This window comes from Thunnus maccoyii, chromosome 5 (assembly GCF_910596095.1).
Source record: "Thunnus maccoyii chromosome 5, fThuMac1.1, whole genome shotgun sequence".
Taxonomy (NCBI): domain Eukaryota; kingdom Metazoa; phylum Chordata; class Actinopteri; order Scombriformes; family Scombridae; genus Thunnus; species Thunnus maccoyii.
The window spans coordinates 2,731,137-2,747,661 of NC_056537.1; the positions used below are offsets into that span (position 1 = coordinate 2,731,137).

Genomic DNA, 16,525 nt, shown 5'->3' on the forward strand with positions numbered 1-16,525 from the left:
TTGTTTAATGTCACTGGCACCACTTGGTTTCTTGTTACAGAAACTTTTACATGTTGACTCCAGTATCTTTACCACAAGAAGTGTTGATGTTTTTATTATTTATGACTGTATTTATGTGATACAGACATTCTGACTCCAGAAAAACATCAAAGTACAACATCAGTGATCAATAAATGATCTTTGATAAACCAGCATTGTATGATATGAATTCACAGAAGATAGCATACCTCACCTTCTCTGTATCAATAAGAACTGTGTGTCAGGTTTCTCCATTTAACATCACTCCCTTTGACAATGTTTTGATTACAGTTGACTTGCTTCAGTTATATAGTAAAGATGGTGTTTAGCAGACACTCAAAAATGTGTTTTTTCAAAGCTGTGCGTGTGTTGAAGGGAGGAAATCCACTAAAAACTGTTGGAACATGTTTAACTTATGACATATATTGATGGCACACTGACAGACTAATGACAGCTTCCTGAACAGATCTCTGTTTTGAGTAATTATTCGACCAAAAATGAATGCAATGTGAGTCAAATGTGATTTTCTGCGTTTCTATGTTTTTTTTTTTATCATTATAAAACCAGTGTTTGGTTTACCTCCCTTAAAAGAGACCTGAGCTCCCCTGTAAACAACAAAACTTTGAAATTATCTTCCCTTATCTTAAAGCATTTCTAATGCTGCAGTCAATTCAGGCATTTAAGAAATAATTGAAATCGGCTGACTCTATAACACCATATAGAGTCACCATATAACACCATATCTATTAAATTTGGGTTTAATTACATTGCATGTAGGTCTTTTGCTGATGTCCATGTTGGTTTTGTTTTCAGGCACTTCTGCATTATTAAGAGCCACGTCGGATATATTGGAGCTTTCTGAAAAGCTTCCAGTCATAATTCCAACGTGAACACTATCTAAAAGTTGGAAATTCATAATTACAATAACTCAGATATGATGTTATATATAACGCAGCATCGGTGGCTCATAAAACAGAATGTTAAACACTATGATTGTCAAAATGGATCTTGGGAGTCATACTTAATTATTCCTGCAAATTTCTTATGTACACAAGTTTGTATCTTCACCTTTTTGTTTGTTTCACGTTTTTTGTTCTAGTGATTCAGCCAAGAGAGTTTTATGTCAATCAAAGCTGTAGAAGTGTTCAAATTGTAAGTCATGCAACGTTGTCTATGAAAAATGTGAATAGGATATTCACTTTCTGGAGCCTGAAATAACTTTGCAACTCTATAATCAGTAGTCGTCGCCTTGTCACAGGTGTGATAATGAGGTTGCAGCACGCTTTGTGCTGCCGTAGAGATTCTCTTGCAGGAAGGCCAGCATCTTCCTCCAGGCGTCTTCCTGAGCGCGAGCATGAGGCACCGTGTCTCCGCCCCACAGAGCCATGACTGCAAAGACAACAGGAAACAGAAACAGCACAAAACTCAAGTCCTGAATTTGGCACATTAACCTTGAATCATTCAGAAAGTTTCTGTTATTGTCCACAGCTGAACTTACACGTCTGGCCTCGGTCGACTGTCTTGAAGGGGCTGGCTCTGAAGTGCGGCGTGTACGGAGGTTCAATCAGGTGACCGGCATTTGGGTACGAAAGGATGGTCAGCAGGTGGCTGTTCCCCGCCTGCTCCATCATCTCCTTCATCTGGAAAACAGGAAGTTCAAAACATTATCTCATATTTGTGACATGGCTTGGATATGATTTGTAAATGAACAGAACACACTCAATTCCAACACCTCAGTTACTGTGAGATTCTAAATGACATGTTTGGAATTATAGAATTAAATCCAAACCGGTCTTTAATCTGGAAAACATCCTTTGAGATGCAGGAACATACATTTATTAATAAACCTCGTGACAGGAGCACCACCCCCCTGAGATGACACACAGAACCACTTTTTATCAATCTCACGTCTGAAGTAGTGTGTTATGATGCAGGGATCTAATTCTCTGCTTTACATTGAAGCCACAGACAACGACATGCTGATAAATCCATATTTATTGAACTAAAATGATGAACAAGGGAATAAATGAGGTATCAGTGCAAACAGATAAATGAATAATCAACCAGAATGAGTGTAATATGTTCTGAATGGTGAACTATAAATTATGAATGACTGATGGTGAAATGCTCATGATAGTGTAATAACTGGAGAACTAGTTGAAGCTGAGGTAATTTAACCAACCAACTTCTCTGAGAAATTAACTGGAGAGTTCAATTCAAACAACACCAACACGACACAATCATAGTAGATGGACACGTTTGTTTTTTGTGGAATGGGAGTAGATTGTTCTGTGAAGAGTCAAAACTGACACTTTAATGTGGAAACGCTACTTTTGCCGCTGAATAATAAATAAAGACATGTAATTAGTTTTACGATTGTGGAAGTTGCAGTTGTTGTGGCTCCAGTTTAATATTGTGAGTTTAATGTCTGACAAAGGTCTTGGAACCAAAAAATTGCTTTACATTAAACTTAGCATTGACTGTGTCAATACTTTTATTTTTCACACGTTCTTGAAAAATGACATGCAAGCATTACAACAAACACTTAATGCTAGTAGAAAACAACATGGGCCCTGTTTTAACGATCTAAAGTGCACGGTCTGAAGCGCATGGCGCAAGTGCGTTTAGGGTGTGTCCAAATGCACTTTTGCTATTTTACGGGTGGAAAAACGGTTGCTGCGCCAGGCGCATGGTTCAAAGGGGTTGTCCATAGTCTTCTAATTAATCATGGGTGTGTTTTCAGCTTAACATGCAATAAACCAATCAGAGTGTCATCTCCCATTCCCTTTAAGAGCCAGATGCGCTTGCACCTTGGCGGATTGTTATTATGATGGCGCATCTTCTCTGCTAAGGAAACGGATCTGCTCGTTCGTAAAGTGAAAGCGCACGATACATAACGCGCATACTGGCCCCTGCTGCTCCTGAACCCTCCCGTAGCCCCAGACCACCAGTTTAAGATCATGTTCATTAATTTGTTGCAAATTTATTTTCGGTTGTTTTTTTGAAAAGGTTTATTTTTACAATTACAGCTTTGGTTTATTTAAAATCGTTTTGTTCACTACTATGAAAATAAAAATGAATTAGCTGAGTTTTAAAAGCTATTGAATAACTTCACAATTTATTGGTTCATTTACATACACACAATTATTTATTTTATAATGTCTTATTATTTACCTAATATTAGCCATTTTGGAATTCCATATATCCTTGTAAAATCTGTTTCATCCAACTTCTGTCGTCCTGCTTCCTAATCTGACTTTAATCCTCTGCACCAGATTTGTTACTCAGGATGTTGTCATGAAAGTAAACTCACGTCCTGAGCAGACTCGGACGCCGGCCAGTTCTGATCGTCCTCCGCTACGACCAACATCACAGGACACTGCAGTCGTCCCACCTGCTCAGAGATATTAAAAAGAAAAAAATATGCATAATAATACAAGCACACCAGAACAAGTTGTAAGAAACCTCCTCCCCAAAAAAGAAAACCAATTTGGATACGCTGTGATGTGTTGCACTATCAAATAAACTGTCATCAAAAAGAGAGGATACTGATTGTAAAACAATAAAAAGAGACATTCTGTCTGATTGAACTCACGTCCACTTTGAGTTCAGGGTCGGTGGGGATGGGCAGCGGCAGATCTCGCCAGATCACCTGGTTCTCCTCGTTGAAGCGAGTCTTCTCAGCGTTACTGATTGGACAGAAAACAAACCCAAAAAGAGACTCAAAAAAGTTCAACTGACTCAGTTCTGACTCAACACATACTTGAATTATTGGCGACTCGGACAAACTAATCTGTTTGTGTCCTTACAGCATTTCCAGTGGAGCTAAAAAATATATAGTTTGTCCTGAGTGTGGTGCGATTTAATTAAATTTTATTTTAAATTAAAACATTTTCACTGCAACCTGACCCGGACTGCTTTTGAGTGATACATCACTGTCACATCACCTCAACTGTCATCTTTCAGCTGCCCGCAAGTCGCCACAGTTAATAAGATCGTTGTCAGATGTAGGAGCTCCTGCTGAAAAAGTAAGTGTTGATTTACAGTCGATCAGAACTGCTTCTTACAACATGTTGCACGATCACACCGGAAATCAAATGCTGTTCTGAACGGCCACACTTAAAGATGGAGTGAAAAGCCGACCATCATGGGGGGAATGACGGAGCATATTGTCAGACAGTCTCTCCTGGAAGACATTACTAGTGTTTCACTCTCACATAAAAAGTGACAGAAGTAGTTGTGCTAAGAATGAAGAAGAGCAGAGAGAGAAGTTCAAACCCTGACTCACCTCTGCACAGCTCAACAATCACTGCATGAAGTGGGTGTGAATGTCAGCCTGTATGGTCCAGGTTTAAGGACTCGGTTACACAATGAAGGTGTCACCTCTGTTCATGCACATATGTCTGGAGTTTTTGTGTTAAAATATCATCATGTAATGCAGCCTTGATGGACTTCAGCCTTGTTGCCAGAATAAAATGTTGGCATTGTATGTTTCTGCAAACGACGAATACGTTGAATCTCTACGTTTCAATACATTTAATACGTATCATATCAACATTTCTAAAGTGACATAGTTCAGATGACATCTATATGAGCTGACTTTATTTGGAGGAGGAAGGGTTGGTGGATGGTTAGGAAAACAGATGGAAGAATGTTGGAAAACCATCAAAACAGCAGAGAGCAGTGTTCGAGACCACCTGGAGACTACTGCCTGCTTCTCCTTTCAACCGACAAAAGTGGGTATTTTAGCGAGACGTTGGGACATTTGCAGCCGTTTTTTTGTATTTTAACTCAAACCATGATCCCTAACCAAGTGGTTTTTGTGCCTAAACCCTACCAGACCTTAACCACAGCATTGTTACATCATAAAACATAATTATTGAACTGATAAAGGCCAACATTGAAACGTAGACATTCAACATATCTGCAGTTTGCAGCAACGTACAATGCCAGCGTTTTATTCTGGCAATAGGGATGTGGACTTTTGATGCAGTGGACCTCAAAGACTTGTGTATGAGTACTACTGCGCTAGAGGAAACATCATGGGGTCATTCAAATTTAAAGTTCATTCTCTGGGGAGCAGGAATGATATCTGTAGTTGTTGAGCTGTTGAACATAAATGACAAAGTAACTGACAACAGATCAACTTACCTTCTAAAGTATTCCAGCATTTCTTCCACAGATCCATCGACTGGCTGCACATGAGTCCCATTAATGCACACCACACTGCTGAGCTGAGAGACCACACACACACACACACACACACACACACACACACACACACACACACACACACACACACACACATTACATATACAAGTGTTTACAGAGAACAGAAAAACTACACAAAATGACAAACAGCAATGTGTAAAATACAATTATTTGTAATGCAGCAGCGCGACTCCTCTCTTCACTGGTTACCAGTCAAATACAGAATAGATTTTAGGAATCTTTTATTTGTTTTTAAAGCACTGCATGGACTGGCTTTAGCTTTTCATTTCATTCTTCAGCCTTCATCCCCTCAGATCTGCTGACCAATCACTGTTCGTCATTCAGTGCTCCCAGTTAAAATCCAGAGGTGATTTTTCCACTAATACTCACCATGAAGACATGACTGCTCACACTTTTTATTTATTGATCTTTAGCCCCTCTATTTATTATATGTTCTCTTTGCACTGCTGTTGTCTTCTTAGGATTTAGATCCTATATTTATTTATTTTATTCCAAACTTGTATTAATTTTCCCCTTGATTCGTATGCGTTTTTATTTGGTTGTATCTCTCTCTAAAGCACTTTGGTCAAGTTTTGTTGTTTTCAAATGTGCTCTATAGATAAACTGACTTGACTTGACTTAGCTTAGAGCTTCAGGAGCAGGCATAAAACTGAGCAGAAACACCACAAAGGGACACATCAAAATTATAACAATTACATTTCAGTCTGAGATTACTTAATTTAAATGGAGTTCAACTTTGACATGAAAATTCACAACACTGACCAGCTGTGAATGTGAATATTTTCTGGTTTCTTTGACAAATTACGAGTCAAAGCACAGTTTTTCTGTCTAGGAGGGGATCTTTGAACAAGCAGAGCTGCATGAAGATCATGAATTTTACCTTTATAACCTCGGAGTAAGCGGCCATTTTGAGTGTGAAACTGGCGCCGAGGGAGAGGCCCATCATGGCGATCCTGCTGCCGAGGACCTGAGGATGCTGCTGCAGGACTTGGAAAGCTTTCTGCAGCAAGAAAACACAACAAATTATAAGTTTTGATTGCATGGATTCTCATACTTCACACCATTAGTATTTATATTAACATTCCAATCAAGCTTGCCCGCACTATTGTAGAGGGTAAAACACTCGACATGTTTCTGCATTTCAGATGGTCACAGCTGGTTTGTAGTTTAGTCTGTTTATCAGACATTCATGTTAGATTTCACAAAACAGTTTTTATTGGCCACACATTTCCATAAACCAGCTCTTATCATGTCTTGGCAGCCGGTCGTTTGATGTGAAGCAGGCTGCTATAATCTGGATGTGATCTTTGACTCTCAGCTTTCCTCAGGTGAGTGTCAGCTGACTAAAGTTTTGCAATAACGTTTCCTTGCTTTAGAGGACGAATTAATTTTTCAACTGTGTCTTAAAACAACAGTCAGGAGCCCACATGAACATTGAAACATGTTTTTCTTGCTGTAATCATTCCTCCTGTTCATACTGACCATTAGAAGATCCCTTCATAATGCACTTACAATGGAAGTGATGGGGGACAAAATCCACAGTCCTCCTTCTGTGCAAAAATGTATTTAAAAGTTTATCTGAAGCTAATATGAAGCTACAGCATCCAAATGAGTCAAATCAAGTAGATATGAATCTGAAATATAACAGAGGTGATGGATAATGTAATAAAATAAGTCCAGACCAAACATTACATCATAGTTGTCCAGTTAAACTGTATGGTTACTAAGAGTTGATCCACACCCTCAAACCAATCAGAATCCCGACTTCTTCAGTAGCTATGGTACAAGACTTTTTAATGTCTTGTAAGGCATTTTCCCCAGGATCCTCAGGATTTCATGTAACTGTGAGAGGATAAATGTGGGCGCACATCTGTCCATGTTAAAATGTATGTTGTTTGCATGTCGCATGTATCTGTGAGACATTTTCATGTGCAGGCTGTGAGAAGAAGTTTTCCTCCAGGGCGTAAAAGATTTCTGTCTCTAATAATGTAAGCTAACCTGACTCATAACTCATCTCTTATCTTACCAAGTACCATCAGTCAGAGGAAGAACTTTGTGTGCTGCTATGAATATTGAAATCAAACTGTTTGAACAAAGTCAAAGTCAATATGAGAGCATTAGTTAGTCATTAGCTCAGGGCAACAAACGAAGTAGGTACTAAATGCCAAAACACAGTCCTGACAGACCTGTCTGAATGAATTTCAGAAACTCCCTGAAGGACGGTTTCGCAAAACAGCAAAACAGAGCTGAAATGAACTCTAAAATACGTTTTTCTTGCTGTAATCATTCCTCCTGTTCATGATTACAGCGAGGAAAACCTCTTTCACTGTTCATATGGACACCTGACTGTTTGCAGAAACACTGGAAAACCATGAACCGTTCTTTAAGTTTAATGTAGTTGTTCGATGTAGTTTTCTCTTTCAGATTCTGTACATTTTTCTTGAATCTTGACTTTCTTGAATCTTAAAACTCAAATGATGGATCAGAGACTGTTGCAATGTTTTAATGTTTAAGCTTCATACACCTCAAAGGATCGGGGAAGGAAATAAAAATGAACACTCTGCTTCGGCAGAAACTTACAGACTCACATTTATCACATGGACAAAAACATGACTCCAATGGGACAATGTTCATGTTGCTCTGTGTCTGCTGTCTGCTAACATCTTAGCTACAAAAACTCTATAAGGTGATGATATGTCAGAGCTGTGCGTCTGTAAGCTTGTTATTGAGCTTTTTACAAAATCTTATTTTGGTGTATTTTTTGGACAGATCATTGAATTAATGTTTTGTATATTAGAATATGTCATTTGGGACATTTATCAGGTTTACCTCAAAGTACTGGTTGTCCACCATCTTTCCAGTTTCCGAGGCGATTTTAGGAGTCAGGTAGTCAAGGGTCAGGGAGGCAAAGCCACGAGAGGCCAGCAGCGCAGCACGGTACTCCAACAAATGCCCTTCACCCCCCCACAGGTCCAGAAGGCCGGGGAAAGGTCCAGGTCCTTCAGATGAGTCAAACACCAAAAACAGTTTACTGTACATGATGATGGAGGTTTTCCTGCTGTAAAATCCAGATAGAACCAGCTTCAAACCTTAGCTGGTCATTTGCTGGTCTTGCTGGATTTACTTGGTGGGCCAGCTTGTTCAAGCTGATTTAACTGGTGATCAGCTGGTAGACCGGTTTTGTGTAGCTGGCTGAGAGGTGAGCAGCCAGGTTGGTAGTGCTGGTGTAACTGGTCAGTTGATGGCAGACCAGCATGGCCATGCTGGTGTGACTGGTCAGATGGATGCAGACCAGCATGGCCATGCTGGTGTACCTGTTCTGGGCTGAGATGCCAGATCAGGTGGTGATGAAAGAATAGTACTTAATAGTACTTAAGTGCATTTTTTGGTTGTTGTTGCTTTAGACACAAACATGGTTGGACCTCAATCAAATTTTATTGAACGTGCAGAGCTTTACAGTGGCATAGGGCCCTGTGGCCAACAAAGGGCCCCCTAGAGGGAGAGGGGGGGGGGGGGGGGGGGTCAGGCTCGCTCAAGGCTTGCCTGATCCTGAACCGCTGTGATGTGTGTCAGTGTCAGTGTGTGCATCGTCACTCATCACAGGGTCAGAGACTGTTACGATGTCTGACAAAACAAGACAAGGTCAAAACCTGCATGGCTGGACCTATTATAAAGTGTTACTCATGGAAATGATAAAAGTCAATGATTAAAGTTAATAAATTTAATGGCTCAAGTGTCTTCTTTAAATTAAGCCATAATCTATCATTATCATTTAAGTCATCATCTATCCATTATCTGTCTAACATTATCTATGGAGCTGTGATGTTCACATCTGGTGTTATAAAGCATTTAACAGAACAATACAAGTTTAGGCAGAAATAGGCCCAGTTTGGCCTCTGCCTCTAAAGGGCTAACATTAATAACTTACTCTTCACATCTCCTTTCCAGGAGCACTATTAAAGTGCATGATTGGTGTGTATAAAGGGAGCGTAAAATAATAGCCCTCTGCATTTTAAAAAATAAGCAAGTGTTTAATTCATTTTTTTTATTTCATTGCAGGTCCATCAACCACCTCTACCCCTGCTGCAAAATGGGGTCATGTCACCCAAGAAGATGATAATGCTGGTAAGTTATGCCTTTTAGTTAAACCTATAGCAATAGCTACATTTCACACTTGCTGTAGTGCCCTGTTCATTGCTCATAAATAAAATCTGTCATGTCTGTAACACCTGTTTCTAACGATTGAGCAACATTATGAAGCCATCTCCAAAGGTGCTGGTGTTGAACAGACATCTTATCTAAGTCACTTTTTAAGAGCAGATGGCATCAACCTCTTACAGATTGTCTTGCATTATAAGATCCTCCAGATTTAGAGCAGTGCCTACCACCACACCTGGCTCTCCAGTTTCTACTCCTCCAATGGATCCAGCTGACAGGCCATCAGTCAGTCAGTTTGTCCAGTTTGAATCATTTTAAGATGACCCACTGTGAGTAACAACCAACATGTACGTACTGTAAGTTACTGAATATGTCCCTAAAAATCCTGGAAAATGATTTCTGTACAAGATTAATTTTGCTTGTTCTACTTCAGATGTTTGATGGCGAAATGACTGAAACACAAAATAGAGATTTTCAAAGAATTCAACAGTTTTTTTTCTAAATAGCATTAGGTGGTATATTGTAGACAAAACATGCATCTTGCTGCAAATAAATATGTTAGAGAATGTGTGTTTTAAAGTACATTTTTAAAGACATTTGACAAGCCAGGCATGGCACTTCCTTTGTAAAGAACTTTAAACCAAAAACTAGTTCCTACAAGCTAGTGAATTGTAGCAGGTGCTGGTCTCGCCAACAGGAACTGGCAGCTGGTAATTATAGGTAATGACAGTTATGAAAATCATTGTTTATACATGTATGTTTGGTAGGCAAGCAAGCTTCACCCATGCTCCAGGGAATTATTATGCTTATGTATGTAACCACAAGGTATGTATGCAGTACATACCTTGTGGTGTCTGTTTAATTAAAGAATAAAATCCTTACCTGCATACCATAGTATTGTGCAATGATAGATATACTATGTTTGTTATTACATTGCTGTATTATTTGTTCCATCCTCGGATGACAATACAAGCCCCCCATAGCTGTGCACTTGAGAGAGGTAAGTTTGCCCATTATGAGCTGCTGCAGTGCTGAACCAACATGGCTGCTGGGAGCTAATTTTCAAAAGTACAGACCCATTTTTCGACTTGTTCTTATTCAAATTCATACAATGAAGCAGAAGACATAAGCATAATAATTCCCTGGAGTGTGGGTGAAGCCTGCCTGTCTGCCAAACACACATGCATAAAAAAATGATTTTCATAACCGCCATGAGCAATTGGCAAAAACATTTGTACTTCATCCATATACATATGTACTGATTCATACGAGGAAGTTACACCATAAGTTCCAGGAAATTACATGGTAAATATTGGGAAGTTGCACTCTAAATCCTCAATTGTTACTCACGTGTTCACGGGCTGTATTATAAAGTGTTTTTATTCGTATTGCCCAATATCAAAAGTAACAGATTTGCAATACGACATCCTCTGTCCTTAGACCCTCCATTCAAATAAAGAACAACTCCCTAAAAAAAGAGGGAAAAAATGGAAGAAAGCTCAGAAAGAGTAACAGAGGAGTGATAGATGTTGTGTGTACAGAAATGACCAAGAGAGCAAAGTTACAGAAATACAGCATGAACAAACAGGATGACAAAAGTATCATAATCACATTTTCAGACTATACCTCCACGCCTCCTGCTAGCCCTTCCTAACATCTCATCTCACTTCTGCTGCAGCAGTGAACTGATGTCATTGATCTGTGGTGCTCAGACTGTCAGACCTGAAACCTCCCTTCAGACTCTCCTCTGGTCCTACCTGAGGGCAGGAAGAGGGTCGCAGTGAGTCCACCCTCTGTGATCGGGACCCTGCGGACGCCGGGCGCCATGTACCAGCGCTCCACCAACTCCCTGGCCAGCGGCACCTGAGTTATGAAGCCTTCAGTTGGGTGACCTTGGTACACCGAGATCCTGATCTCCATGGGAGTCTGGACGTTCATCTTCCTCATCCTGAGGGATGATGGGAAAGAGTCAGCTCTGATACTGATAATTGATTCTGTATTTATTGGGATCATCTGAACAGCTCTGGTCCAGTTGGCCTACCTGAGCCCAGGTTTGCTGCCTGGAACTGGTCTGAGGCTCCAGAGCAGACCCATCGGTTCAACCCCAGAATATGTCCCACCCAGACTGAGATCCTCTGAAACTATGAGGGTACAAACAACTATTAGATTCTTCTAAATTTGAACTTAAATGATCAGTTTTAATCTGTATTGCTTGTGTCAAGGTTAAACATTTCAAAACTGAACATCTTTCTCCAAACTCCCAGTTTTTGTTGTGAATGAACGTGACGATTTGGGTTGGTGCTCAGTATGACATAAAACTAACTGTCCACTAGACCACTGGTTCCCAACCTGGGGGCCCCAACCGCCATGATGGGGCACCAAAGTTTTACAGGGGGTCATGAGGCCATCTTGATTTTAAGGGGTGTAAGACAATGTTTCTTAGCATTTCATTAATTTCTGTGAAGAAACAATGAAATGTAATTGTTATTTTTAGAGTTTAGATTGTTAATTAATGTATACACTTCAAAAACTCTTAAGGTAAAGACATGAAGACAAGATATATTCACAAAACCTTCACTCTCTGCTAAACAGCCTCGTCCTGCATTAGAAAAGTAAACAGTTTAAACAACTGAAGAGCTAATACAACCATGGCCAAGTGTCAGGGAGAAGAAGAAAATAATAAAATAATACAGACAGAAAATTGTATAAAAAGTTACTAAAAACACAAGTAAAACTCTTTTATAAAAAGTTCTAAAAATACATGGAAAACTCTTTTCTGATGAACTGAAATATTTACAGGAAATAATCTGCTCAAAATTCATCCAAATTCCTAGTTTTACACAAACATCCTGCAATTACTGCGTACACTACTTGGGTTAATGTACAGTTGTTCTGTACTGCTATTGTTATGCTTTGAATATAATATGAAATATCAATAACATATGTCACTTCATCGGGAGTCATCAGTTTACTCAGTAAGGGTCCTTTAAAGGACCAGTACGTAGAATTTAGTGGCATCTAGCAGAACAGACCTGGCAGAAATGGAATATAATATTCATAAGTATGTTTTAATTAGTGTATGATCATCTGAAAATAAAAATAATTGTGTTTTTATTACCTTAGAATGAGCCCTTTATACCTACATAGAGAACAGGCCCTCTTTCATGGGGCTGCCATGTTGCACCATGTTTCTACAGTAGCTCAGAACAGACAAATCAAACACTGGCTATAGACAGGGCTTTTCGCAAGTTTTGTTGCAACTACAGGTTCACTTACACATTTGGTAGGGAAAGGTGGGGGTATTCAGTTGGTTGCGATCTGCAATCCCACCCTAAATGGCACTAAATCCTACACACTGGACCTTTAAGGAAAGGTCGGGAACCACTGCACTAGACCATCTCAGTCTACAGCTGAACATTATTTTAAATAACATCTTAAAGGATAATACCATATTACTATAAAAGAAAGAGACTAAACAATTGCCAAATGTTAGAAAACCAGGACATTTTAAATTGCCTTTTGAAGTTCCTCAAACCTATTGTACAAAGGTCTAAATATAAAAAATTAAAAATCCTGTATTTTCCAGGTCTAGATTTTGGACCATGTACCGTTCACTGTCCCGGTGGCGTTGGCGATGTAGTGAGCGAACGCCTCCCACGTGTGTCCGTCTTCACACTGGTGCAGAGCGTGGACCGTGAGTTGGGAACCAGGAGGGACATGCTGGACCAGGACGGTGAACTTCTCATCCACAAGTCCTCTGGACGGCTGGACCGACAGCTTCACACAACACTGTTCCCTGTCCATTCTGAGCTGGGCACAAACAAGTCTTTAATAATCTTTATTAGTCGTTATTAAACAAGGATCATGCACACACAAAAAAAAATCTCAAATGAGAAGAAAAGATTTATGCCAGATTTAGCTATAAACTTATTTCCATCTGCGGTTCCTGGGCAGGTACACAGAACAATTACCAGATAATAAAAATGTTCATTTACATGTAACACCATTGCATAGTCTCTATTACCCTAACAATTCTACATACAATATAAATACCAGCACATTCATCCAGTACAACTATAGAATTACAAATTATTACAGTTTAAAATCTGAAGCACTGTAAAATTAATGTTGACATGACTGGTTGCTTAATATCCATTTTTTTGCATCACGGGAAAAAGAATGAAAGTCTGAAAGTTTTAATCTCAGCTGGAAGCATATTCCAATATTTGATGGCTGTAAATAAAAAAAACAGATTGTGCAGAGGCAGTCCGCTGCAGGGGGATGTGTAGGTCTGAGTTTAGAGCAGATCGAGAGGTTCTGCTCATCTGCTCAGAGCGTAGCTGAAAAAAGCCCTTAAATGGTGGAAAAGCAGCACTGTGAATTATCTTGAATGCCAATCAAACTTCTGAAAACAGAATGAGATTTTCAAAACTTAAGAGACTTTATTTGGACAATATGTTACATATATATTATATATAAATACAATGTGTCAGTGACATTAACATTAGCTGTAGCTCATGTTCACACTGAGCTTGGAAACACTACATATACTCGCTTACTTACATTGTTAATACATCAATGAACTGAGGAGCTGCTCACAGTGAGACGGAATTAATAGATGGTAGTGAAACAGTTCCCAGAAAACAAAAAATAACTATTGAATGTTTGAAGACACTTTTCTGTCTTTCTGTTAGGTTTAACTGGCGGCAGCACTCTGAAGTTGCACATATTGCATCCTTTCCTGCTTAGTATGAAATGAAGTAGTTTCACTTTCTTGTTATAAATGCCAAATACTATTAAGATTAGTATATACTGAATAGTAATAGTATGTAGTGTGAAAGTGGGACACTGTGTGTGTGAACAAGTAAAATGTGCCTTTTCCACCTGTAACCATGTTAACTGTACAGAAGATGGCCATAGCTGTAGCCTCAAAATACTTATAATAAATACAAATAGAAAATACACAATACATACAAGTTAAAATATATACTAAACTTGCATGCGGCTCTTCCCTTCCCCTTTTCCAGAGTCCAACAGCTGCGCAGTCAGTCACACCTGACACTCATTAGTTCATCGCTTGTCAGTCCAATCAAGGTATCTTCACCAATTCACATCACACTACTTATAAGACTAATTTAAAGTTTGTGTGACAAAAATGAGAATGTCACTGACGAAAACTATATCAGCTTTAGTTTTTGTTGAGTAAAATCAATCAAATGACTCAATGTTGACAAAAAGTAATGTACATTATCGAAAGACTAAGACTAAATCAAAATTAGGTGCCAAAATCAACACAGGTTAACTGTGTCTCCAACATAACCACAGAGGAATCTCTGGTATGTGTGCATATTGGAGGACAAACATATTGTACCTAAAAACACCTTTTAACTATATTAATCTTCTCAATCTCTGCACAAACCCCCAAATATAATTAATCAATTAATTCCATGCCCCATTTTCCCTTAAATTGCATATTTATTCTTTCAGTGACGTGTTTAACCACTTACTGTACAAGCAGACCTTAGAGCAGATGCAGAACTCACTGCTGTTGTCTTCAGGTTTGGTGTCTGTCAGCTGGATTCATGTGAATAAAACACAAAACTCCTGAGCTTTATGTAACCTTTTCATATGATGTTCAGCCTCACAGTGTGAGACTCCTCCCACAGCTGACATTAGTCTGTATGTACACAACAGAGCCACAGAAACTGCAGATTCAGACTGAGGTGTTTAAAAGCTAGGGGCCCTAGGGCACGTGCAGATCCAAGTCTTCATTCTTACCGCATGGCCCACAGTGTAAAAAAAAAAAAGTTATTTCACAGAAATTTACTGTATTATTTTACAGTTTTTTTTGTTTTCTCTACATCAAGTGTAAATGCCTTAAAAACTCAGTAAATGATTTTTTATTAAAAATATTCACCATAAAATAAAGGCTGTAATCTGTAAATTAATATAATGGAATTTTATAGTTTTTTAACAGGATTTTTCAATTACTTAATGGTCTTGAATATTACATTACATTGAATTCTATGTAAAAATACAAATGATACACATCCTATTACTGAATGTAAAATTAAGGCAACTTTCTGTTTTTCTTACTTTAAATTTAATTTAAAAAAAAGTTAAAAAAGTTAAAAAAAACAAAAACAAACACTTACCGTCAAATAACAGTAAAAAAAAAAAAACTTTTGTTATTCTACAAAGATTTTTTTTTTAAAAAAAACAGATATTTACTGTAGACATTATCTGCATTTTTACAGTCCAACTGTTGTAAAATAAAAACAAAAAACATAAAATATTGCTAGAATGCTAAATAAATGTATAAATGTGCACAAAACAATGAAAAACATTGCAGAAATACTTTAAAATTACCTAATTTAAATAATGGCTTGTTTCATACAGTATTCTTTTGTAAATTCATAGAATTATCCAATTTATCCTTAAGACTGCCCCATCAAAGCACAAATTTCTGGATGTAAAACACAAAAAAAGTATGTAAAATTATATTCAAATTATCCTCCTTTAACACCCATTAATGGTATCTTGAGAGCTTTAGGCTTTAATTGTATTTAATTATCTCATCTATTTACAGTAAATTCATGGTAAAAATATTGGTTTGATACTGTACAAAAAATAGGATCATGTGAAAATAGCACACAAAAACATAATTTCAATAATCATTACTTCATATAAACATTAATTGAAAGTAATTACAAGCAACTTTCTACAGACTTTTCCAATTAATGTATGAGATTTACTGTATATAAATAGTATTTGACAGTAATTACAAGCAAGATGTAATGCATTATGAAGATATTTAGCAGAGCTCTCTGTTCAGCACCACAACACAAGACAAAAGAGCAGCAGTCTGTTACTTTTCACAAGTGGACTTTTCTGTTTTGCTCAGTTGCCTCCTTTTTTGTTTTTCCTGACTTTTAAAGTCTCATCGTAGCTTAAAGGAGCCCTGTGGAGTTTTCTTGTTAACAGACAAAAGTAATGTGTACATTGACTTACTGACCAAAACACATTGTGTGAATCCTTGTGGTCTAACAAATGTGTTGAATCCATTTCCCTCCTCATGAAATATTTGCAAAGCCGATTTTTGATGCTAGTATTTTAA

General features: G+C 38.2%; 1 protein-coding gene and 1 long non-coding RNA gene across 2 annotated transcripts; one reads left to right on the forward strand and one right to left on the reverse strand.

Moving 5' to 3' along the window:
* Positions 1–75: 75 nt before the first annotated feature.
* On the reverse strand, positions 76–15,112 carry LOC121896824 (acyl-coenzyme A thioesterase 5-like). The gene is made up of 11 exons (XM_042410857.1): positions 14,916–15,112; positions 13,017–13,218; positions 11,450–11,549; positions 11,166–11,356; positions 8,080–8,249; positions 6,131–6,250; positions 5,170–5,252; positions 3,614–3,707; positions 3,332–3,412; positions 1,517–1,658; positions 76–1,407 (listed from the first exon to the last, which is right to left on the reverse strand). The coding sequence occupies exons 2-11, from the start codon at positions 13,210–13,212 to the stop codon at positions 1,271–1,273; spliced, it is 1,314 nt and encodes a 437-aa protein (XP_042266791.1). The 5' UTR covers positions 13,213–13,218; positions 14,916–15,112; the 3' UTR covers positions 76–1,270.
* On the forward strand, positions 6,267–9,926 carry LOC121896835. Its single transcript, XR_006096123.1, has 3 exons — positions 6,267–6,578; positions 9,310–9,375; positions 9,609–9,926. It is a non-coding gene; the product is annotated as an uncharacterized LOC121896835 (long non-coding RNA).
* Positions 15,113–16,525: the final 1,413 nt, after the last annotated feature.